Source organism: Anabrus simplex, chromosome 6 (assembly GCF_040414725.1).
Source record: "Anabrus simplex isolate iqAnaSimp1 chromosome 6, ASM4041472v1, whole genome shotgun sequence".
Classification (NCBI taxonomy): domain Eukaryota; kingdom Metazoa; phylum Arthropoda; class Insecta; order Orthoptera; family Tettigoniidae; genus Anabrus; species Anabrus simplex.
This window is the reverse complement of record NC_090270.1, coordinates 283520236-283547165: the sequence shown is the minus strand read 5'-3', so window position 1 is coordinate 283547165 and position 26930 is coordinate 283520236. Positions and strand designations below refer to the sequence as shown.

Below are 26930 nucleotides of genomic sequence, written 5' to 3'. Positions count from 1 at the left end.
TCATACCAATTGTATCATAATTTTATCGTATTTCATGTATCACCACATTAATTGTATGTTATTTTATAATGTGTTAAAATGTGTTTTAGATGTTTTAGGAATGTATATCTTGTTTTAATTTGTACCCAAGGCTGATGATGGCACATAGATGCCGAAACTGGTACCATTTGACTATTTGACATGTGATTAAATCACAATAAAACGTCATTGTATTGAATAGGTGGACCTTGAAAAGAATTTAATTTTGTTGTTATTGTCAAATACATCTGCAACAAAGGCCATCGTAATTTCTGCACCACTAACGCTAAACTTCCTGAACCGCTCGACTCGTCTTGACTGTTACAGCCATAGGTACAAGAGATAGTGATCCGACCTAAGTATTCAATCATATTATGTGTATAATCTTGTGGGCTATTTATAAGTCTGTATCTTTATGACAATATAAGCAGATGTGTTAGCCAGCATATCTTACTGCGAATGAGGAAATGGTATTGCTGACTTTAAACTCTATGGGTTTCTTTCATATGACAAGCGGAAATGTCTGGCCACGTAGACTGTATAGACTTAACTACTGTTTTTAACTACTGTTTGCATTTTTTGCAACTAACCTAAAAAAAAAACTTCATATAAAACTATAAATATACCTCAGATATTGACGTAATAAGTCTGTAACGTTTTAAGAGTGTAGAGGAAAGATTCATAATCACTGTAGTTTGTCTCATGAAAATATCATAAAAACGTCTGAATATATTTATTTTTTCCAATTGCGCTGAGTGAAATCACAAGGTCTGTTGGGCAACATGCTTGCACCATTGGGAGATTTAAATTGCCAATGGTGAATGGGTTAAAAGAGCAATTTACTTATCTACAAGTGCATGCATAAATTTATTTCATAATAGGATAGTATAATATAATATTTAAAAAGCTGATACTAATATTGTGGAACTGCATTGTTCCAAACCTAACATTTATATTATTTATTTCGCTATAGAACTAGAACATGATAAGAATAACTTGACAATAAATATGTTGGAAGATAGTCCGCCTAGTCAATACTATTCATTTATTTACCTTTCACCTTAACATCTAGTACATGTTTCGAGAATATAATGCATTCTCTTCCTCAGCTAGTAGATTAAAATTCATTATACAATAAGACCTGACTAAAATACGGGGGCCCCCATTAAAATTCAAATCAATGAGTATGACAATGTGACATTTAAAAATTTTGGATAGTACAAACATAGAATTAAAATCCCATTTTGTCAAGTACAAATTAAAAACACAATATAGTCTAATTAATGTCTAATTAAATACAACGTCTTGTGATGATATGAATTCACAGTGTCCTTGAAGTTGCCTTGCGTACTTCAAAAATGTTGAGTTAAGGATGAATAAAATTGCATTAGAACTTGAAGTCCTGCCGATATCCACCGTTAATGGGTGTTAAAATGATGTCTATTAAAATTAAAATATTGGACACAGTGTCGTATAATGATGTGAAATTACGGTGTCCTAGGAATTATAATACTATCTTGCGTAGTTCAATTGGATTTGTACAAGAATAAATGAAGTTGCGTTAAAACTTGGAGTCCTGCCATTATCTTTGGTTGATAGATGTATTATGCAGCCAGGTTGAAAATAGGTTAAAATGGTCTATAAAAAGGAAATGGATTGAAAATTAACAAAAGGCTCCGACATGAACAAATGAGAATACAACGGGGTAAAAATATTAAACCTTACCACTGTGATGATGTAAATATTACGTGTGGCATGCATGTGTTAGATAGATGTTGAGGCACCTGATGTTGTTTGGCAACTGGTTACAGTATTACATTGGGTTGCGTTTGGATGGAAGGAGGGGTGGAAGGAACCGCCCCTGATACTACAGTCATACTTCCCCCCTTACACGCTTGACATCATTTGGCCTCTTACTAGGGTATTGGGTTACCAATTTAAACAACTGATTGTCTTCTGCAATGTGTTCATTTAGGTTGTTCTCATTATCAAATTTTTGCAATTTGTATATTTCTAATTTCTCTAGGGCATTCATTTGTTTGCCTTTGCTTAATGAATGTAATAAAGTCATATCACGTTCAATATTTGTGAAATGATGGTTGCTTTCATACATGTGTTCACACATTGCAGAGTATCTAGAATGTTTTCGTGCATTGACATGCTCTTTATACCGTACCACCACACTTCTACCTGACTGTCCGACATATTTTTTTCCGCAATCTTGGCACGACAGTTTGTATACTCTTTACTGAACCTACTGTTGGTGTTTATGCTATTCGAATTGAACAATAAATTATTATTATTATTGTCTGTCCTAAAGGATACATGGATATTGTGTTTTCTAAATAGTTTAGCCAAACTATATGATTGTTTATTAATGTAAGTGAATGTAGCGAATTTCTTTTTTTCTTCCTTATTTACAAGTAGGGTGTTAGGTCTATTCACGACCTTACTCTTTATCCTATTGACATAGCTTTTGGGGTAACCGTTTCTTTTGGCAATATCTTGTATAATGTTTATCTCTTTATTAAAATCATTTCTGTTTAATGGTATTCTTACTGCTCTATTGATGAAGCTGTAAAATGCCGCTTTCTTATGTTCTCCTGGGTGGTTCGAGTCTTTCCTAATAACAACATCTGTGTGTGTAGGTTTTCTAAATACTTGGTAATTCAGGTTTTTATTGTCTCTAGTTAATGTTACGTCTAAGTAGTTTAGACTTTTATTATCTTCCGACTCGATTGTAAACATATCATATCATCACAAGACGTTGTATTTAATTAGACATTAATTAGACTATATTGTGTTTTTAATTTGTACTTGACAAAATGGGATTTTAATTCTATGTTTGTACTATCCAAAATTTTTAAATGTCACATTGTCATACTCATTGATTTGAATTTTAATGGGGGCCCCCGTATTTTAGTCAGGTCTTATTGTATAATGAATTTTAATCTACTAGCTGAGGAAGAGAATGCATTATATTCTCGAAACATGTACTAGATGTTAAGGTGAAAGGTAAATAAATGAATAGTATTGACTAGGCGGACTATCTTCTAACATATTTATTGTCACTAAGTCAATACGGATCCAATCCCGACCATCATGGTCAAGATTATTAATAAAGAATAACTTGAGCAAGGCTCAAACTCATGACCTTCAAATTATCAAGGGAGCGCTATACCGCTGTTCCACGAGAAGCAGATACAAATGACTCCTTTTTTGAACACACTAGTTCAGCGCTTTTACTGCCCATCAAGGGCATGCATCTTGTAACAGCACTGGAATCTGAAGTGGAACTTAGAATATATTCACTGTTCAAGTGTGACTGGCTGTGAAACTCTGCTGTATATAATACCAATTTCTTTCTTGTTTTTAAGTGTAATTATTACTTGTAATATAAGGAATCATTCACATAAATGTATTTTAGTGTAAGTATTTCTAAGGATATCGGCCTAATGATTGGTGCTCGTGGCACAATACCTGCCTTGTTTGTAGAATTCTGGAAGAAGTTTGATCTGCCTATGAACAGCATTGAAAGAACAGTTACCACCACCATACGTGGATCTGTACACATCCTGAAAACTCACCTGTTCGGACCTCCCTAATTTAAAAAAATCCGTATCACCGCTATATTTCTATGTGATAAAAACATTCTCTATCCTGACATGCTTTACTTTGTCCATTGTGGCAACCCGTAATTGCGGGAAGTCGTTGATTCGTTCAATAAATATATATTTTTTGAGTGTATTATCTTTATCTACAATATGTCTACATTTCATTTGATAAGGGATTTTGCTGTATTTTTGATTTTGTTTTGCTAAACCAGCAGTGGAATTGGTCTCCTATCGGAAGAAGAAAGGCCAATAATATTTTTAATATTCAATTGTAAAAATAATTTGCCAACAACTCATTTGCAAGGAAATTAGGAAGTCTATCATTGACAATTTACTTATAGGGACTCTTAACCCTAGAATACAAACATGTTAAAATCAACACGTTGCTCAATCTGGATGGTTGCTTTTTAGTTATTAGGCATGTGGCTTTCCTGGCCACAATGGCGAAATGAAGGGTGAAATAGGAGGAGTTTGCCATATTCTTGACGAGCTGGATGAAGATGAGAGCAGGGAAGAAAACTGTTTAGAAACTGAATGTGAGCACTAAGGCTCTCCAATGACTATCCAAACTATTCACCCAGTAACGATGGTTCTGAACATAATCTCAACTGTGATCCAGATGTATGAGCTTCTGTTGAAATTCAGGAAATTGAGGGGCCATTGAAAGGGAAATCGCAAAAGGGAACTATTAAGAGCAGTGTTCTCCCTAGAAATGTTTGTCAGCTGGGTGGCAAGAATGAGTAGCTGGGCGGGGAATACTACTTAAAATATTAATATGATAAAATGTCAATGTATTCCCCTCAGGGCAATAATAATAATAATAATAATAATAATAATAATAATAATAATAATAATCATATGGCCTCAGCTACATTTTAATTCGATGCTGTCTGGCTACTTGATGGTCGGTTTCAATGTTCCGCTTTACTCTAGGCCCATTAGATGGCAGAATAAGCAGAATCGCTCTTGGGCTTCTAAGATCAAGTTTTAATGAATTTTGCTGAGTAAACACCAAATGTGTTACCAGAGATCTTTCACATGCCAACCTCGTACGACATGGAATGTTGGATGGAATTTGTTCCGCCCTTCAAAAATCTGACCACCATCTCTACTACTCATCCAAAGAGGGCATTAAGCAATGACATCAGGCAGCTAAATATTTTAGTGTTATCACAAATAAGACATAACAGAGTATTTTAAACTTCTGGTGTTCCATTGCTCGTTCATAATCATGAATGAATCAAAATGTACTTTGTATACATGTATTTGATTTCATGGAAGAATAAATATACTAATACTGAAACACTGTGGCTTAGCTCCCGTTTGCTGTGGAGCGCCATACTGGTTTGTGACGTCGTGCGGAATAAAGTGATCGGATGTGATTTCAGACACCGCTCGCGCCCGACGCTACGTGAGAGTCAAGCTTAACATTTAAACTCCGGTGTAATTGATGCAATTAAGCTTACAATTAAGATGATTTGTCGTTTAAAAAACCAGTTTTACATTATTTACATTTTAATTTGGAGCGCCCAATGACTCGTATGTAGCCCGGCAGTCTGCAAAAACAGCAGGGTGGTGCTCCCATTAAAAAGGTCCTAGGGAGAACACTGAAGAGAATAACAGAAGTGACTACTTCAAACATTTCAACTTCAGCCCCTCAACCAATAAAATAGCTTTTGGACTGTAAGAATGGACCTATATGGAAAACAACTGATTCAAAAGCAGGAAAATACTCAAAGAACATAGTTCATATCCAGCTAGGACCTATGTTGAATGTAGAAGCTGATCCACTTAGGTGTTCTGAATTTTTCTTTACTAACAACATAATGCAAACTATACTTTGTAATTGTTAAATAATATATTACTTCTGGCAACAATGTGAATTTTGCTTATTGTTTTTTAACATAGATTTGCACTCCAATTTTACATAATGTTAGTATTGGGCAACTAGCAAATAATATTAGTATTCTGGGTTGAATAATGTTAGATATCTTATATTCATTAACATACAAGGAACAAAAAGCTGCTTCCATGTTTAATTCTCAGTGCTGAACTTTACATGAATGTAAAACATGTCTCGACCATGTTTACAGGATTGCTTCAAGCTACAGCTTGTTTCATGTCTTGAGTATCAACACCGGGATACTGAAACCAGCCTAATGATTGGTTGTCACTAACCAGTAATATAGGATAATGTTTGTTCATTCTTTTTTCTTTGTTTTCTGCCCTATCCATTAAAATGGATAATGATGTACTGGATTGTTTTTATATTAATATATACAGGGTGTGTACCAAAACTCGACGGCAAACATTTAGGAATGGATTCCTTGCATATAGGGAAGAAAAAAGGTTATGACGACATGGATCCAGAAACTTATACTTACAGATTTATTCAGACTTTTTGACACAAATTAATGTTAGTAATAATTTACATGTTCTGTTTGCTGCAGAAATATTAGACACACCAGCTGCAATTGTTGGATAAGTAATCATGTTATGAATGAATCTGATGCAAGTGTTAAAATACCTTAGTTCTCGCACAAAATATCCGATCATCTTTCAGCTTAGCTGTTTCCGATAATATGTCTGTGGTTTTCAGCATGTTTAACATGCCTGGTATCTGTGATTGGTGATGGTGGTTTGCAGTCTGTTTACGTAAGTAAGTGAAATTAAGTAGGCTTAGCCATTTATGTGATTTGGTGCAATGTGTCTGTTTTTGTGGTTAACAGTAATTGTGGTTTGCAGGCCGCTCTGAAATTCTCATCTACACGAATGCAGAGCTTGCGAGCATGCATTACTTGTATGGTTTGGCGGATGGTAATGCATTGAAGGCACGTCGCTTGTATCAGGAACAATACCCAAGGTGCAGACTGCCGGACCTAAAGACATTTGAAGGAATCCATCGCTGCTTCTGTGAACACAGGAGTTTCGCACGTCCACCACGAACCGGGGGATGGATAAATCAGTACAACCGTTGAGGGGAAGGAAGCTGTACTCAACACTGTGGATCGAAGTTCTGGAATCAGCACTAGGTTAGGCTTGCAGAGGAATAGGCCCCACATGACGATCTGGAGACTGCTACGAGAAAACCTGTTTTATCCGTATCATCTGCAGTGTGTACAAGCCTTGTCTCCTGTGGATTATCTTGCAAGAGTAATGTTCTGCTGGTGGTTCCTACAACAATGCAGCACGAGACCTAAGTTCCCAGCTTCTGTGTTGTTCACAGATGAAGCGTCATTCACAAGGGATGGAATACAGAATTTCCATACTCAACACGTGTGGAGTGATACAAATCCTCATGCAGTCATCCAATCTTTTATTATTACGAAATATTAGAATCCAATATTCTCATCGACAGAGGTTTACCATTAACGTCTGGGCAGGCATTGTTGGTGATTCCTTGTTGGGACCCTACGTTCTGACGAATAGGCTTACTGGACAGAACTACATGAATTTCTTGCCTTCTGCATTTTCCTGATTAATTGGAAGACATGCCACTTGCATCCTATCGACAAAAGGTTTTCATGCACGATGGTGCTCCTGCACATTTCAGTCTGCTTCCCGCAGGTATCTGAATACCCATCTTTCCGAGTGCTGGATAGGCAGAGGAGGACCAATTGCTTGGCTACCACGCTCTCCTGAGTTGAACCCCCTGGACTTTTACCTGTGGGGAACACGTTAAGTCTCTCATGTATGCGGCTCCTGTTCCTGATGAAGCAACTTTACGTGAGCGCATTGTGACAACTTGTCAGGCAGTATGCACTACACCAGGCAATTTTTATCGTGTGCGTAACTCCATGCGACGACGAGCGGAGGCTTGTATTCAAGCTGAAGGTCATCACGTTGAACATTTTCTCTGATTCACGCTCAAAGTGTTTCAGCTGCCGTTACAGACGTACGATGTTAATGTACAAAAGTTTCAATAAATCTGTAAGTTTCCAGACCCATGTTGTCATAACCTTCTTTTTTTTTCTTCTCTCTATTTGAGGAATCCATTCCTAAATTTTTGCTGTCAAGGAAATGCTGGGAAACTCGGTAAAACTTGTCTGAAGAGGGCTAATAAATACATATTTTTTCCAGGCTGAGAAGCTGAATATAACTTTTGTTAATCCCAACAGTGGAATTGGTCTGCTGTCAGAAGAAGAAAAGGCCAAATTAAAGGAAGCTCATAAGAACAACAAAGAAGCTATTGGAATACCAAGACGGTAAGTTATTTGTCTGTACCATGTGGGCACAACAGTACCTGTATAACTCGTAACACTGATCTTCCAATCTCTATTTCCACCCAGATACACACAAACCAAATTCTATGTCACTACAGCTTTGACAGGCCTTATCGTATGAAACGACCACTGCTCAGTTGGAAGGCCTATACATTACAAGATGATGCGTAGTCAGCGCAATGAATCCTCTCGGCCATTATTCTGGCTTTCTAGATCAGGGCTGCTGTTCATGAGATAGCTCCTCAATTCTCATGTAGGCTGAGTGGACCTCACAGTTGAAAAGTAGAAAGAATTAGTCAGTGAGATTTGAACAAGCCCAAAATGTTTGACATTGAGTGTAAGGCTCCTTTCACACAGTCCACTTGCTTTCTATGTCACTCCACTCCACTTCTCAGACACTCTGTTCATCATTGCTGTCCACTTCCGTCAACTTGCCGGCATTTTCTAGTCCCCACCACATATTTTGCGTCTCGGTTTGAATCTGGACCATGGACGTGAACTCTATCGTTGGGGTTTATATTCTTATGAAAAGAAGGTTGAGGTGAAAGAAGAGTACTGAGGTTCATTGGGTCCATCCATTGAATTCATATCACCTAGAACAAGGAGATCATCGTTCTTCTAGATGAACGTACCAGTGATCCGAAAATATTCTTTAATTACTTTTGTATGAGTGGGAATTTGATGAATTTTTGTCAGTCCTTGAAGCAAGTTTACAGCGTCAGGACACCAACATGAGAAAAAGTATTCCACCTATATTTTGAGACAAAAACTTCGAAATTGTGACGCACACAATGTTGACCATCTGAACGACTGATTTAGTGAGCTACCAGTATGGCCTTGGTACCTACACCTAACTTCTCTAAATAAAACACTGGTAGTTCTCACGAATAAGAAAATATTATATAATTTAATTGAAAGCAATTCTTTTGAAATAGACTGCTGAAAACCTTGATTATTTTTTTCAATGACCTATGTTATTGTAACGTTGGATGAATAGTTACATGTAACATATAGCCTACAGCATATTACTGTAGTTATAAACTTCTCTCTCTCTTAGGAGTCCCCTTGTGGGTGGGGGTGGTAGAAAAACACCCACGGTATCCCTTGCCTGTTGTAAGATGTGACTAAAAGAGGTCTCAGGGGCTCTGAACTTTAGAGCGTGGGTTGGCAACCATGGGGCCCTTAACTGAGTCCTGGCATTGCCTCCACTTACTTGTACCAGGTTCTTCGCTTTCATCTAACCTATCCGACCTTCCTTGGCCAACTCTTGTTCTTTTCCGACCCTGACGCTATTAGGCTTGTGAGGGCTAGGGAGTCTTCCATTTTCACGCCCTTCATGGCCCTTGCCTTTCTTTGGCCGATACCTTCATATTTGAAGTGTCAGATCCCTTCCATATTTTCTCTCTGATTAGTGTTATATAGAGTACGGTTGCCTAGTTGTACTTTCTCTTAAAACAATAATCACCACCACCACCTTCTCTGGAATCGTCCATTTCGGCAAAATTTGGAATCACTTCATGGGAAACTTCATTCCACATTTGAAGCTTTTAATTTTATCTGAATAGTCTGTCATTCTTAAATCCCACAGACAAGGACGATTTTGTATTTCTATTATTATCTTTTCAGCATCTATGAATGGAACCGACATTTTGAAACAAAATCTTTGAATTTGCGGCGCGCACACAATGTTGACCATCTGTACGAGCTAATGTGATTTAGCGAGCTTCCGGTCACCGAGAGTGGAAGGCACTTCAGGCCAGTTGACAGCAGCCTGCTGTTGACGAGAGTGGAGGTAGGTTGCGCCTCACGAAGTGTCTCGTGTGAATGCTACGGGCCTTTTTTCTACACCTCCGGTGGAGTGGAGTGGCGTGGAAAGCAGTGGATTTTGTGAAAGGAGCCTAAGAGAGCTTCTTGATAATACAAGAAGGCAGATCATCGTGAGTCGCAACTAGTACGTTTACTGCTCCCATCTGGCCTATGGAGCTAGATTTATCCGAAAACGCTCAAGAAGATATCAAACTGAAGATGATAGAGATAGGAAATTGTATGATTTTGCACTCAATTCTCTCTAAACCTTAACTCACCGAGCTCGATAGCTGCAGTCGCTTAAGTGTGGTCAGTATCCAGTATTCGGGAGATAGTAGGTTCGAACCCCACTGTCGGCAGCCCTGAAAATGTTTTTCCGTGGTTTCCCATTTTCTCACCAGGCAAATGCTGGGGCTGTACCTTCATTAAGGCCGCGGCCGCTTCCTTCCCACTCCTACCCCTTTCCTGTCCCATCGTCGCCATAAGGCCTATCTGTGTCGGTGCGACGTAAAGCAAAAAAAAAAAAACCTTTACTCTGCATATTCGTGTATTTTTAACACACAGCCAACACCTACATGACATATTCTGTGCCTAAAAGACCTGCGGCCATGGCTTTGACTCTTCCCGTGCATATTTTTTTATATAAATGTATACAGCCTACCACTGTGTTTATGCTGTGTTTTTATCCTCTGTTGTGCCTTCCTGTCTTTGATGTATGTGTATTTTACAGTATTTGGGAGGGTCCTCTTAAATTTCCTCTTCTGTGTCATATGCCTTTATTTTTAGGATTGAATGCTTGTTGCTAGTGGGTTTTATACTTTTACAGGCCAAAATGGGATGAGACCACCACAGCCGAACAGTTACAAGCTGATGAAAGGGACCAATTTCTTGAATGGCGGAGACGTTTGGCTCTGCTGCAGGAGGTAGATGGACTCTTACTGACTCCATATGAAAAAAATTTGGAGTTTTGGAGGCAGCTGTGGAGAGTTGTTGAAAGGAGGTAATTACATAATATATATTGCATATTAGTACATGTAACTTCTTTGTTGATACCTTGTCTCCTCTTTCCTTTTGTCAGCAGTGTTGCCTTGAGTATTTATTAATGCTGTCTGGTGTATGCATATCATGTAGGATAATCAGTTTACCAAAACAAACAAACAAAAAACTCAAGTTAGCAGTTGGCTATCTTATTAATGGAAATAAATGCATCATCTGTATATGCAGTATATAAAATAAGAGTTTTGTCTGTACATTGCTCAGAATTTGAAAATAATGGTATTTCTGTATCAGTCATGTCCATAGTAACAAGGAAATGCTCTTTTTACTTTTCCGTAATTTCTGTCTGTATGTATGTATGTACACGCATTATGAGAAAACGGCTGAAGAGAATTTAATGAAAATCGGTATGTGAAGACGGGATATGGCCCGCTACAATCTAGGCTATAAAAAATTTTACTCACGCTGAGTGAAATGGTAGTTTAGGGGAAGGCCTAAAATGTAATTCTCAAATATTTATATTATTAGTGGTCCTATCGATAAATACTACATAACTAAAGTTGTCTGTCTGTTAGGTCATCAGCCCAGAGGCTGGTTGGATCCTCAAATAGCACCACCAAAGGTTATGCGATTATAAGGAAACCCCAAAAACCAATGGCAGCACCAAAATGAGGCGTACTAGGCAAGATGAAGAGTGAGGTAGTTTGCCATTGCTTTCCTCACTGGGTCAGAAAGTACTATTGCAGCACGACTGACCCTATGAGCAGCACCTTTCATAACACTCAGATGCACTAGTCATGCTCTGAATGTCATTACTCAGCACTACCCATACCCCAGCAACTTCCATATTGTCACAGCCATGAATGTTGACTGGGACTTCGGTGGAAGCTACACTTTACTCTGGCCTGTGCCAAGAGATGGATGCAAAAGTACTGTATCCATCAAGAAATGACAGCAGGCAGAACTAAAGTTATATAGAATTAAATTTCCGATCATTTATTTCATACATTGTTACCGTACTGGTTTTGATAACACACATATTCGTGAATTTGTATTTTTGTTGCCAAGTCCATATCAACACCGAGCCACGAGAAAATGGGTTAAGAGAATTTAATGAAAGTCGGTATATAGAGTGGGGGAATAAGAAACTACAGACTAAGTTTATAAACAATTTTACTCTCCCTGTATAAAATTGTAGTTTAGGGGAAGATATCTAAAATTTAATTTTCAAATACCTATGTTATTGGATGTTATTGGTCGTATCGAAAAGTACTACATAACAAACGTTATAGAGAATACAATTTCCGATCATTTATGTTGTGTTCAATTTTACCATACTGACTATGATAAGAGTGGTATTTCAGAGTCGGAAGAAAACTAAATGTGAAGGCCTACAATACTGAAAGCTCATAACATTGATCAGCAGTAACATTACATTGACCATTGTTTGTGTTGATGTTCTTTGCGTCTTATGCTGCTGCTCAACTCGGATAGATGAGATTACTGCTGCGTACAGAGTATAACAGCCTGACATTACTGGCGAGAAATAGCTGGGGAGTTAGAAAACTTTTTTCTTTAGCATGTCATTCCTCTGGTTCATACATTTTCTGATACCGTTCTGCTGATACGTAACTCACTGGTTCATCATAGTATTCCAGCTGTTCGATCCCTACTCTGACGCCCTGTTTTGATGAGCAATGTGCACTCTTAAGGCAAAGGCTCAGTAGTAGTAGTAGTAGTAGTAGTAGTAGTAGTAGTAGTATGACCTGGTCTAGAATTACAATTTAGGCATCAAGCCTGAAAAGAGCCATTTCTTAAAAGGAACTTCTTCCTCTTAACTTTTAGGAAATTCTACATTCATTTTATTCAAAATTGGCAGTGAAGAGGGGGTTTCTCCTCTGGCTTGGAGGAATTTGCCTCCAAGTCAGATAGTTTTTTCCGCCGCCAGTGTAGTGAATTGAGATTTTCCGACTCATCGAGTACTCCTAGGAAACAGATTAATAAAAGGGCATAGTTTTTTGTCCTGGGACTCTCCACTATTCGACACCCCGCCCCGAGTCTGAGTTTTCACGGATCACGGCTGTCTGCAGCCTGGTCATTCCAGCTCTGGAACTTTGGACTGTTAGATCGGCAGCGTAGTACTGTTCGTTAAAAGTGAGCAAATGTGTGGTTTTTCATTTGATCGAGTATTTCATGTGAAATCATTGCTTTTACTCGCGCCATTCGTATTGACGTCATTGTAATGACCTATGTTCATTTAAGTTAGGAAAACCACTAAGACAGTCTTTCTGAGGATGTAAAAAGGCACATGGAGAGTTAGTGCCTGCCATTATAATGAAAACTCCCCAACCTGATTGTTAATGATGGTAGGCAAGCGGACCTACCATTACAATGAAAATTCCCTAACGCAGTCTTCATATGAGAAAAGACATTTGGTGATTTCTCCGTCGGTTTGTAGGGTAACGGTAAGAGATATGCAATTTAATACAGTCTTGCTCAAAACGTGTACTCTACCTAACCTACAATTCTGTATACATTGTAGAATTCCGTTGCGAAGCACGGGTACATCAGCTAGTTTAAAGTTTAAAGGCCATATTTCTTGTTTCCCGTTTTCTTATACTTGACTATAAGATTTATCTTCATTTAATCAAAGTATATTTCATGGTTGTTACAGATAAATAAAACTAAACATTTTGCTTTAACTTTTTTTTTCTTTATTCAAATACTGCCAGAAATAATTCTGAATAAAAGAAACATTTTACAATAAATAAAATAGAAGATGAATAAAGCATAGGAAAACAGAAAGATAAATTAAAAGAAATGAATTTACATGTTTCTTACTTATTCATTCTTTTCAGGGTCCCAGCTAAGCAAGTCCTCAGAAATATTAAAAACTGGAATTTAATTCTGATCGACGTCCCATTTAGCAAAAGAAAATATAAGACACATATTAAACAATACTTTTTCGAGAAATTATTTCTTGGCACCCTGAACTTCAGGGCGAGTTCATAGCATAGACCTAATACTCAAGGCTGCATTTATCTATACTTGGAAATGACAAAGTGTATTTCTACGCTATATGTATCATATTAATCCGAATCCAAGACGACCCCAACATTTTCATTCAAAAAAATTAAATCAAGCTAAAAAGTGCCTTTCTTGTATAGTATAGGCTATCTTCTTGCCAACGCCGAGCATTGACTTCAACTATGCCTCTTTTTTTTTTTTTTTGCGGCTGCAGAATTATTTAATAACCATTAACTTAAAATTAGCATCATAATATCAGAGAGAACCCGTTAAAAATTTGCCGGCAATGTCTGTTCCATGTGTGTCTACAACGATCCATTAGAAAAATATTCCTGTTGTCTATAAAATTGTTACTTTCACTCAGTGTCAGGTACAACCGACTGCTGCTACACACAAGTCTCGTTTCAGAGTTCGGCCGACTTCAACGGCTAGCAATGTATAAGCCTAATAAAGGCGTGGACCTAACGAACGAGTTTATTTCACCATTCTATGGCCATTCTGCCTTTTTTTATGCACATTTTGAAGCTATCTTTGTCTTCACGTTAATGCCGAATATTGGCTTTAGTTAGGTCTGTGCCGTATTTTCTTGTGGTTGCACGATTATTCTTTATTTCCACGTGTTTAACTTAAAATTGGTATCATAATATCGACAAGAACCCATTGAAAATTTGCCGGCAATACGTGTTTCATTTATCTTTCTTTACAATAAGACGATCCATCACAAAAATATTCCCGCTGTCTATAAAACTTCATTTTACTAAGCGTCGGGTACAGTAGACACGTTATAACTCAGCCATTGAGTAGCCGTGGTGTTTCTAAGAATTCGAAGGCGATGTTTCGATGACGTTCTGCAGATTTGAGAAACTTTTTGTAGAGGCTAATAGAATTTCAGTCTCTTTCCCCGAGATCCAGTGACGTTACACAGCGGCACTATACAAGCAGTTGCTGTAGTTAGCGATGCATAATGTTAATTGTAAACAAATTTTGGATGTGCGTGCACAGGGGTGAAAAGAAGCAGCATGGTTACCGTGGTAGTTGCCAGTAGTGTTCATTACTGTTAGGTCGCAAATACAATATGACCCTTGGTTTTTCACATGAGATTCTGAGAAAAAAGTTTCCTTGGATTTGGAGAAATACAGTACGTACAACAGTGTTGGAAGCACCACCTTATTTCTGCACTTTTAGAATGAGTTCAAATGATATTCATTACAAATTGCCCTAAATGCTGCTCCTCACATTCTTAACAAAAGAACTACAAAAGCTTATCGACAAAGATATTGTTTGAGTCATCAGTCCATAGACTGGTTTCCTGTAGCTCTTCACTGCACCCTACCTGGTGCTAACCTTTTAATTTCTACATAACTGTTGCATCCTACATCTGCTCTAATCTGCTTGTCATATAAAAACATTTAACAAATGTATATTATGAATAAAATAGGCTATCAAAGTAATGTAATCGAGGGTAACCCAGTCTAACCCGGCCTACGATATACTCAACAATGAATTATATAATCATCAGTGTCCCATTCCAGTTGCCCGGATGTTTAATGAATTATAATACTTCACTAATTACTGGTTATTTATTTATTTATTCATTCATTTATTTACAAAAGGCTCTTGTCCTCACAGCTTGTCTCTGGCTGGAACCAAACCACCCTCCGTAATCTAGACTGACAGGCTCCACCCTATCACTTTGCTGTGCATGCACCAGTCACTTCACACAGTAGCTCTATGCAGACATTCTTGAATACATGCCCATTTGCTATCACAACACATGAGTGACTGGGACGGCTCCACTTGCTGAACTCTACAGCTCATATCTGACTGCTCACTGATTTTGATGCAAGCCTGCTTTTATATATTAGGTTATGAACTTCTAGTATCTTAGGGATATGGCCTTAATACAAATTTTCTAGTTTCTCCTTCCATAAAATTCACCAGATGAACAGGATAACAGAACCAGAAGCTATCACACGGCCACAGACTGGCGGTAATTCCTCAGTTCGACTCACTCATCCGTTCCAGGGCCTACTAAAGTGGGTCTTCAAGAGAGCTGACAGCCGTATTACTATGTAACCTTACCCCATTTGAGAATCGAATCGTCCTGATCAATTGTCTTCTTAAGCTGTTCCTCGGTATGGCACCTGTCTATACAGATGCACCACCTTCATCTTGCATCTTGGACTCCATTGTCTGTGATGGGTGACATAATTTATTCTCTCAGATCATGGTATAGGCCTACTTGTGCCTTCTGGAGTTTGGGAGACAAGCCTCCCTTCCTTGCAGGGTTATACAACCACACTAGGTCATTCTCATGATATCCTGTAGAGCCCACTCATTTGCCATATCGTGCCTTTAATTGTTTGCTTTCCATCCTCAACCTCTTCTGGAAAGCAGGCTGTACTTTTCCATTTCCTTTGCTACATCCAGGTAGTACTGATCAGTCAGGGCAGGATGATCTTCAGGTTGGCCAACCACTAATCCACTGGGAGGTGCAGTTCTCTTCCAAACAGCATCCTTGCTAGCATGCATTGTGCAGACCAGTATTCAAAGAGAAAAGGGGAAAATTATGTTCCCAGCCCCTCTAATGTTAGCTGACGAATATTTGCAGGTGATTCTCAATGGTCTTTTTGAATCATTCCACCATTCTATCTGATTGGGGATGTAGAGGAGTGGTCTGGCTTTCCAGATACCCAGCGTTTGGCATCAGGTCTCGAAGCCAACTGACTCAAAAGTAACATCCTGGTTTGGAATATAGGTTAAGTGGTACGCTTTATCTGCTGGCAGATCATTCCTAGGGCTTCTTCCACCGTAGTTGCCATCTGGTTTGGGAGTGCATACAGCTCCAGCCACTTCTGGCTGGCGGTTTCCCACGTCGCTGGTAGAGAATTGTAAGTCTTTACCTTCCACCTCTGTCTCTGGCTTGGTCCCTTGCTGGCTGCAAACTAGTTTCATTTCATACAGAAATCTTACACATCCACTTGACATCCTACTGTGTACAACCTCTTTTGAACTTTCTCCAGGGATTTTTTTGGGCACATAGTGACCTCCAAAAGCTCCACCATGAACTTCTTCAATATTTCCGTCACCGTACCTTGTGGGACAACTACTTGCTCCCGGGACATCTTCCCTTCACTGCTTTCCCGGACACATGTTAGCAATTCTTCCGTGGTCACCATTGTGTGCAATACGACTTAGTCTTGAGGCTGAGGTTACTGACCTGTGTCCATTGAGGCTTTGGAACACGGATACTCTTATATTCGACCAGAAGTGCAATGTCCTTATCATCCCTCTGCACTTCCATCCAAGTGTCACGATTCTAGTTTCTCTCGAACTCCATAGTGGTCCTTCGGCTGGGGACTTCATGTTCGCCCACCTTCTAGGGCAGAACTTAGTCCTCTGGACATCTTTGAATGAAGTGATGGCATTGGAATGTAGGTGACCCGTGCAGTGTTCACTCACACAGATGTACTGCTGCAGTCTCTCCAGCTGTCATGAGTTGTCCTTCTGGGTTCTGGAAATTTAGAAACCACTGAGTGATACTGGGTCAGTCCTGATGAGGCATTCTTGGCGATACAGGTACAGTATGTGGAAATGCTAGATGATCATCACAATGGCTAGCAGGTCTTTCCGGGTCATGCAGTAACTTCTTTCTGGTTTAGAGTGGGCCTTACTGAAGTATGCCACTACCTTTGTTGTCTAACTTGGGATAGGATGCTCAAGGTACCTAATTCGCTGACGTCTGTGTTGAGCACAAATTTCACTCCAGCTGTGGAATATTCCAATACCAGTGCTGTACACTGGGAGTGCTTCAGGTGGTTGAAACCTTTCTGGCATACCTCCGTCCAGATGAATAATTAGTCGTTCTCTATAAGGCGATGCAACAGTTTGGTGATGTTGGCAAATCCTCTCACATATCGATGGCGGTAGGTGCAGAGAATCAGGAAATTTCAAAGCTGGGACTTGTTCTTGGTTACTGGCCAGTTCATCACCATGGTTTTCTGTCGATTGACCTGAACTCCATCCTTAATTGTAGCTAAGGTACTGTACTTCCTTCTTAAAGAGCTCGCATTTCTTCGGGCTGAACTTCAATCAGGCTGCTCTGTTTCCCAAAAATCTAGAGTTCTTGAGGTGCTCCTCAAAGGACCTTCCCAGAATGATGTTATCCAAAGAGATCAAGCACATCTTTCCATGCATTCCTCTCAGCGCAGAGTCTATGTCTCAAAATTTGCCAAGGTGTTGCTGCACAATCCAAATGGCGTGATATTGAAATGCCCTATAATCTGTCCAACCGAAAGTACAGTTTTGTGTCGGTCTTGAGGATGAATCTCCACTTGCCAATAACAACTCTTCAGATCCAGCTTAGAGAATAGCTTCGGCTGTGATATTGTATCCAGAGGGTCATCAGTCTGGGATAGTCATGATTTCATTCACTAATGTGGTCAACACAGAACCGAGTAGAACCGTCCTTGTCCTTTACCAGCACTAGCACAGAGCTCCAAGGGTTCTGTTACTTGCTGCACCATCATTTCTTAGAGCATCTGGTCTACTTTGTGTTGCTACGTGAATGGAACTCATCAGAATGGAACCTTGATCGGCTGTCATCCACATCAATTCAATTTTGGACGAGTTTTGTTCTGTTGAAGTCGTTGTTGTCCACGGAGATATGATACTACAGCGGGAGGTCTTCTAGCTTTCTCATTGCATTCTACATTTGTTGCTGGTTCCTTCATGCACCTTCCACAAGGCCTCTGGCATGTACTGCCCTGTTCTTGCTTGTAGGGCTGGTTGGAATGGGTGATCTGATTCAAGGGTTTTTAATGTAACAGACCCTGAGCGTAGTGCTTTGGTGGACGACAATGTTGTAGTTGTTCACTTGAGTCGGTTGAATATAAGGCTAAGTGTTGATCAGGGTCTTGGTGATTAGTAATCTCTTTCACTGTTTTGATACTGGTGCTCCACAATGGCCGTCAAACCACCAGCACTTCCGTCCTTGTCCACAGCCGCATCCACCTCGATCTAAGCTGGAAGAGTCAGGTCGTTTCATAGCTACACTTTGTATAAAGAAGTATCTTCCCACTGTGGTTGCTTAGCAATTTCCTCATCCCCATACTGAAGCGTATTGGAGCTCATGAGCAGAATTTTATGGTTGTTCAGGAGGTAGTCCAATGATTTTGTCCATGATGTCTGAATCAAGAACATGAGTTTTCACTGTTCTCTGTCCCATGTATAATTCCTTCACTGTCTATACTGTCTCACTGTGGATAGATGTCTTCTCTCCAGCAGCTGTTTCCAGACTAAGATTTACTTACAAGGGCCAAATCCAACACTGCACAACCACTGGCTTGATAATGGTCCTCGTTGCTCCAATGTTGATCAACATACTCGGTGCTAGCCCCTTCAACTCCATCTACCATCAGGCTGCTTCCATTGGCTGTTTCCCTGAGCAGTGTGTTTTTTGGCCATCCTGACATTAGGTGGAGGCTCTCATCCTCAATGATCTTCGCAGTTGCAGCTTATGTGGTCCTTGCTACTGCAGTTCCAGCAGGTGGCAGATCCTTGTGTATATCAGTTGGCTCAAGTGTCATTACATTGCCTCATTTGCTGGGTTCTGCTTGGCTTTATAGAACCTTCCTATGGTTTCAGGGAAGATAGTCAAGGATTTATCTTTCTGTGGCCATGGAGTTTTGTTCACTTCCAAGTGACTCACCCGAGTCCGTAGTCTCTCAGTGCCTGGTTCACAACTTTCAAACGCCAATGCCTGGTCGAGAGCAACTCCAAGGGTCTTGTGGTGGCAAGGCGAATGGCCTGTTGGATATCTGAATTGTGTAGTCCATCTATTCTGTTTACCCTGCTGTTTGAAGAAGTCATCTGATGCTGATGAATTGACCTGGTGGATAAGAGGGTGACATCTGTCTCGAACTCGTGGGGTGTCTCTGTCCTCCTGAGTTCTGGTCTGAAACTGTACTTGGTGTACCTGTTGGGGTGCCGATCTCCATATTTGGCTGTCCATTTGGGCTGGTAGTACGCTGTGTGTTCTTTTCTTTGAGCACCTTCTGGTATCACCTCTAGAACATCAAGGGCGTATCTTCTCAGAGATATGATGAGGGCTGTAGTTTTGTCCCTTTCGCTCCACTGGTTAGCGGAAAAGGCTACCTCAAATTGCTGCAGGTACGTACTCATGGCACTTTCCCATTGAGCGTAGGGGGCCTTGGTGATCTTGATTGAATTTGGTACTGCAGACAGTCACTGCACCATATAGATCCCATCTGGTACATCATCGTATAGCCGGGCAACTTCTTTCTGCAGGTTCTGGCAAATAGCGATACATTTTTTGTCAGCTGGTGAGTTTTCTTGTCAATCTTGTTTTATATTGCGTTCTTATTTCTTCAAGTTCAGCTTTCACTTTTGCTACTTCTGCCTACTGAATATGCTTTATCTTGTGGCGACTCTCCTCGATCTTTCATTGTCAGTCTTCCACCTCATGAGTTCTCAATGAGGGAATTCGATTTTTCACATCAATAGGACATACCAAAAATTAGATGGAAAGTTTTGCAGGTGTTTGCTCTATAAAACCAGTCTTAGGCCTGACACTATCGGAATGGGGTATGTTAAACTTTGTATGCAGTTATCAGATTTTACCTCTACTAATGGGCTTCTGATAAATTTACCTGCATATACCCCAGCATTTGTGTGTGCATGTGTTTGTGCGTGCATGCACACACATCAGTTAGTAGTATAGTAAGACTTGGGAGTAAGGAGACTAGCTGCTCAACTAAACAGAAGGTTACATGTAATAAATTTCATGTTTTGTCCGTATTGAAACTTGATTTGTTTTAACTTAATATATAAACAGAAGGTTCCGAGCTGTCAGTCAAGAGATGGCATGGAATAATATTAGTAGATGAATAAGTTTGAATAGAGGTTTTAAAGTTAGTAAAGATCATAATATGAAGGTAAAGTAGTAATTCAAGAGGAAATAGAGGCAAATATTCTTTTACAGGAAGAGGGATTACAGATTGAAGTAATTTACTATAGGAGATGTTCGATGAATTTCAACGTCCTTCAGAATCATTTAAGAAAAGACTAGGTAAAAAATTGATAGGAAATCTTCCACAGTCACATTACTTGCGATTGATTCTTTCAGAAGAATAAAGTCATTGTTGTGCAATGATGCTGTCAATTTAAAATTCCAGTAGCACCTGACGAAAACTTATGTTTGGCCAACTTTACTGAACGATGTTAGTTTTGGACTCTGGAGCAGTATACAATTAAGAAACCGAAAGCCTTTGGAAGTCCTGGTTGCACAGAGGAATGCTAAGAATCTCTGGGGTAGAGATGGGAATTATAGGCACGAATAGGTTAGAATGCAAACGTATTTGAACAAGGCGCAAGTGAAATCTAGCCGCTCTACAGATATGTCGGGGAGATGCATAAATTTTGGGGGTTCTGATAGTTCAGAACGATAATATTTATACAAATCTCACCGCAGAACCATCATGCGGGTAACATACAATTGCGCCTTGTTCAAATACATTTGCATTCTAACCTATTCGTGCTTATAATTCTCATCTCTATTCATCAGTTCAAATACCATGCCTCTTCAAAATCCTGACTAACATACTGTAATTACAAGACACTGCTGCTAGCCTCTTCAGTGCACAATGCATGCAGTAAGAGTGCAGTAGAGGTGATACGTATCTGCACTGATTTGTATGTAAGGTAAAATCTGTCTTCAACAGAAGGGACTGGGAAAAATGTTTGCTAAATACAGTTTCTACTTCATGAAGATGTACTGAAAAATAGTATACAATCAGTCTTATATAACTCAAAACACTTCAGACATCAAATTGATAACTTTTTTTCACTGGTACACTACTGTACTTCACATTCTCTCAATTGTGTTGATCTTTCTTTTGATTATCTGACTTCATACCAAAACTTTAGCCTCAGAAATTAAACCAATCATATCTGAATTATTCTGTCGTGGCACAAATTCCTACAGCTCCTTTAAACTTCTTACAGCCTCTTGACAATTCAATGTGCACTCAGTTACTACTTTGAGCGTAGTCATCATTCTCCTCCTATTCTCCTTTTATTTTATTTTTTTATTTTCTTCTTCTTCTATAAAGGGCACGATAGCCGAGTGGCATAGTTGATGGCTTCTCACCAAGGCAGCTGCAATTCGAATCCCAGCGAATGCATGTGGGATGTTCAAAATGAAAATCACGTCCTTCTGGTTCAGATTAAATATAAAACTGGATGTCCCGTGGCTATACTCATGATATAAACGGTCACATAAAAGTAAAAGCTTGCTTTTTTCTTTCCCCTTGGTGACAACTACTGTACCACAGGTAGAGAGTTCTGAAGATGATTGGCTGGGTGATTGCAGATTAGAGTACCATACAGAAAGTGGATTGTCCAGGTGTTACAAACTGTCAGAAATACAGAGTAATTAATCTCAAAACATAGGGACTGTGAAAGAATGAATATTATGTACCATATGTGGTACTTGCCCTAGCACAGACCTAGAATGGATAGGGTTGATAAAGTACTGGAAACTTTCTGTTTAGACATATTTTGGCTTCTCTTTCCTCATTTGACAGTTTCTGCTTAATTCAGAGTGATTTGCGTTGCATTTTATGCCCAAGTTAAGGGATTGGGATTTTCCATTGAAGGTACATTTTTTTATCTCAAAAATAGCATGTCTTCAGCAAGGGGATCCAGCCTTGAACCCCTTGCCAAAACCAAAATGATCTTGAGTGACTCCAGCAACCCCAGAAATAACGGAGATATGATGAACAAAGTTTAGTGATTCTAAGAAAGATTTTACTGTGACTACATGTAACAGTAGATCCTGATTATAGAGACAGTTGATAAAATTACAAAAAATACTTTTAATAAAGAATACTTACAATATCTGAAAATGCTATGATCAGTTTTTGTTGTTTTATAGATTATCGTGGCATCTTATCAAACTGAAAACACATTACAAATTGAGTGCTTTTATAAATTTGCTGCACGTAATACTACTGCAGGTACTTCAAAAGTATTATAAGAAACATATCACATTGCATAACGATTCTTGCAATGTTAGATATGCACTAAATTTTCCGTGGGATTTTTGATTGCAGTTTTAATAAACAAGCTGAAGGCATGTGTAAGTTTAGCACACCATTACACGATGATTCTCATTATCTCCATCTACGTGTCATTATTACTTCATCGAAACGCTTCAGGACAAACACAAACCAGACTCTGTTATATAACCGGTACTCTACATACAATTTCCATTTTTCTAAAGACAAGTTGAATTAACAAACCTTATTTGCATTACATTAATAGCAACAGTTCTGTCATTCTCAACCTAAATGCACGGTATTCTGTACGTTCTGTCTTATCTATCTTTCGCTATCCACTCCACCAACTTCACACAACCGGAGGATTTCTAATTTCATGTTCAGATATAATCTCTTTTAGACGCCTTTCTTATGATATCCTAAATGCAACTGCACACGCTGAATCAGCAGTGTAGATGACAACTCTGAGCTGGTTGCTCGCCACCATGAGAGAGCCAAAAATATTGAACAATCATTTAAATTTGTTACCAGTCACAATGTTGCCAGTCAAATTAAAATTAGCAAGATGAGACGTCACATTCACTATGGCATAGAAAGCAATAAAAGTTCCTCAACAATGGAAACCGCACTTGTTCTAACCATTTAACGGATGTATTTGCTATTGTTATAGCATTGTCTGGCTACATCCCATACTTTCTGCTGTATATATTTGCCTGCTTTGACCTTCATAATAAAAAATTAAGTTCCCAGTAGGGAAACATAATTTATCAAAGTATGAAGGCTTTCACAGCCGGTGTCAGTATAATAAAAAATTTCCAGGCTGTTATGCCGTGGTCCAAATGCAGCTGCCTCCCAAGCAACCACCGCAGTCGCCAGCGGGATACAGGAGAGAGTACCTAGACGATGCCACAGAAGATGACTACTGCAGTAGTAGTCAAAACGTCTGGAAGGAATGAGAGGAGTGGACCACGGAATAATAGCCCGAAGTATTTTTATTATATAAACATAAGTTCACCATTTTGATATATCAGTTACAGTTGATATTATTCAGACATTTACAGTCATAAAATTACCAGAATTAGCTGACTTGTTGCATGCCCTTTGAAGCATGCAATGACTGACCGTGCTACCTTGCGCCTGTATGGGTACTGAATGGGTGGAGCATGGAGAGAAGTTCTCCAAATCACAAAGTGATTTTGTGTAGAGGCACTGCAAATCTTGATAAGTTTGTCAGCAATGAACATGGTAATTTCTCCTTTAAAAATATGAAGGCAAGTCAAGTGAAAACCGTAAGTGTAAAATAAAAATTTGAATGTCATGGTTCAGTTCTTTCTATTGGCATTACTATTACAAAGGCTTAAACTATTATTCTATAGTTGGCAGCACTGTGCAGGCAGGCAAACACCATCGAAGTGTCAGTGTAACAATGGCCCCACCTCAGACATGCACAAGAGAACAGCGGCAGTCTGTTATTCAGTGTTTGTGTAATGAAGGTGTGAAACCTATTGAAATTCAGATGAATGACGATTCAGTATAGTAATAAATGCTTGTCACACCAGTCCAAGGCTGAGTACCTCAGACGGTAGCAAACTGGCCTTGTGACTCAAAGTTGGCATGTTCGATCCAGGCTCAGTCCGGTGGTATTTGAAGGTGTTGAAATATGCCAGCCTCATGTCTGTAGATTTACTGGCACGTAAAAGTACTCTTGTGGGACAAAATTCAGGCACCTCGGCGTCTCCAAAGACCATAAAAGTAGTTAGTCGGATGTAAAACCAATAAAATTTTAAAACAGTTATTGTGCTATACTGCCCGTGCAACAGTTGTAACCAACAAAGACCTGTATTTTGAGCGTGTTGTACACTGCCATGTACACCAAGTCTCGCATATAGGGATTACCGCATGTTTGGGCCACTCAAGAAGGTATTAGGAGGAAAGATGTTCTGTTTGGATGAACACCAAGGATGAAGGCAGTGTATGAGTGGCTCCATAGACAACCAAAGGATTTTTTGTCTTTTCTAGAGGAATCGTGCACTTTGTAAGCAGTGGGGACTTGCATTGAATGTAACAGACTATGTAGATACATTATGCAATCAAAGCTTTCAGTAAAACAAATTGAAAAGAATATTTAAGGTGTTCATGTGACTTTCTCTCATGTCATATATAGAAACACAAATTTCTTCTTTTGAAGACACTGTGCCAATAGTCCAGAAGAGAGGTTTGAGTGTGATTGGTTTAGCCATTCCTTCAGATGAAGGGTTACAAAAATCAACTGCTACATATTAATATAGAGATTTCACCCCAGGTAACAGTAGGATGATTATCATCTTCTTTCACTTCCATCTCTTTCCCTGTATCAAATTTTTTTTGCTCTGAGATTAGTAAAGATCTTCTTGTTTTATTAGGTTTTATGCAAAGTCCGTCTCCCTCCAGTGTTGAATAGTAGAAGCAATCTGGAGCTTACATATTCCCAGGGATGGACTTAGAAAACAAAACTTTGTTACGTTTACAATCCTGATATTGAAAATGCAAAGAGGCTTTTGAAGTTAGTTTTACAATTCTGACATTGAAAGTGTAAAGAGTTCTTTGAAGTAGAAATGTATTTTAATGCCAGGCTGAGTGGCTCAGACGTTTACTGCACTGGCTTTCTGGTTCAATCCTGACTCAGTCTGGTGTTATTTGAAGGTGCTCAAATAAGTCAGCCCTGTGTTGGTAGATTTCTAACATGTTAAAGAACTCTCATGGGACAACATTCTGGCACCTCTGCATCTCCAGAAACTTTAAAAGTTGTTGGTGGGATGTAAAACTGATAACATTATTATTGTATTTTAATAATTGAAAATGTTGACTTGAAGAATTTGCTTCTTTGTTGCAGTGATGTGGTGGTTCAGATTGTGGATGCTAGGAATCCATTATTATTTCGCTGTCAGGACTTAGAACATTATACTACTGAAGTGAGTCCTCACAAAAAGAACTTAATTCTATTGAATAAGGCTGATTTCCTAACACCCAAACAACGCGATATCTGGGCACAATATTTCAGTGACCTGAATGTTCAGGTTGCCTTCTTTTCTGCAACTCAGTCCATGGAAGAGAAGGAAGAGGATGAAGAGGAGGAGTGTGATGAAGAGGAGGAAGGTGAGGAAGAGGTAGAAAGTACAGTCGAGGGTAGTGAATGTTTGACATCAGTGAATGAATCTGAATTGAAAGAAAATGACAGTTTGGTTGAGAATGTCTCTAAAAGAATAGACAATCTTGTTGTCAGTGAGAGAAGTGACGGTTCAGTTTGCAACATGGAGAGGACATACCAGCCTGAAGGGGACAGATCATTAGACCCTAATTTTAAAAAAACAGAAAATTCTAGTAAGCTTTTAAATCGCCAAGAGTTGATCGAATTATTTCATAATCTACACACCGGTCCCAAGGTTACGGCTGGTGTTACTACCATTGGCTTGGTTGGATACCCAAATGTTGGTAAAAGTTCTACCATCAACGCATTGCTCACGTACAAGAAAGTCTCGGTGTCTGCTACACCTGGCAAGACAAAACACTTTCAGGTAAATACTTTAATGGAAAATATTTTTAGGTAAATAATGGAAAATACTTTTAAGATATCCACATTTTTCAGTAGGATTTTAGTTGGAGAATCTTGAATTAGATCATCACAGTAGCTATCACAATGAAACATTGTTTTAATCCTATGTGTATTATGGGATACTTATACAGTTTTCTACTGCCATGTAGTGCTCTGTGAAATGTGCTAAACTATCTGCTTACCTAACCAATCGGTGCTTTTGGTTAGTAGTCATCTTTCTATTCCGAAGATAGTAAGTTAGATCCCAGCTGAGCTTAGTGGCATTTGAGTGTATTTAGTTGTGATAACTCCATGTCTTTAGGTTTCAGCTTCCAGACCTATATCAATTAAAAGGGTGTTAAAACCTATAATCTTCTTCCATCGCCTTTATCCAGGGAGCTCCTAGGTCAGATCATTGACCACTTCATTCTAACACTTTCCTGTAGACACAAGAAATGTGCGTCACTGGGGTACTCCTTAGCACCTGGCCATAATCCATTTTAAAGCATCATGTATGCTACAGTATAATAGGGATGTACTGAAACGCTACCGATAGATGTCTCACGAGTGGTACATGGTATTAAAGAAACTATTA

General features: G+C 39.1%; 1 protein-coding gene across 1 annotated transcript in view; it reads left to right on the top strand.

Moving 5' to 3' along the window:
• Positions 1–26930, top strand: part of Ns3 (nucleostemin 3) — a 156052-nt gene that overhangs the window by 12579 nt on the left and 116543 nt on the right. The window contains exons 3-5 of the mRNA XM_067150452.2: positions 7713–7837; positions 10488–10661; positions 25637–26318. Of these exons, the coding sequence (XP_067006553.2) occupies positions 7713–7837; positions 10488–10661; positions 25637–26318 (981 nt within the window). The remainder of the gene's footprint in view (positions 1–7712; positions 7838–10487; positions 10662–25636; positions 26319–26930) is intronic.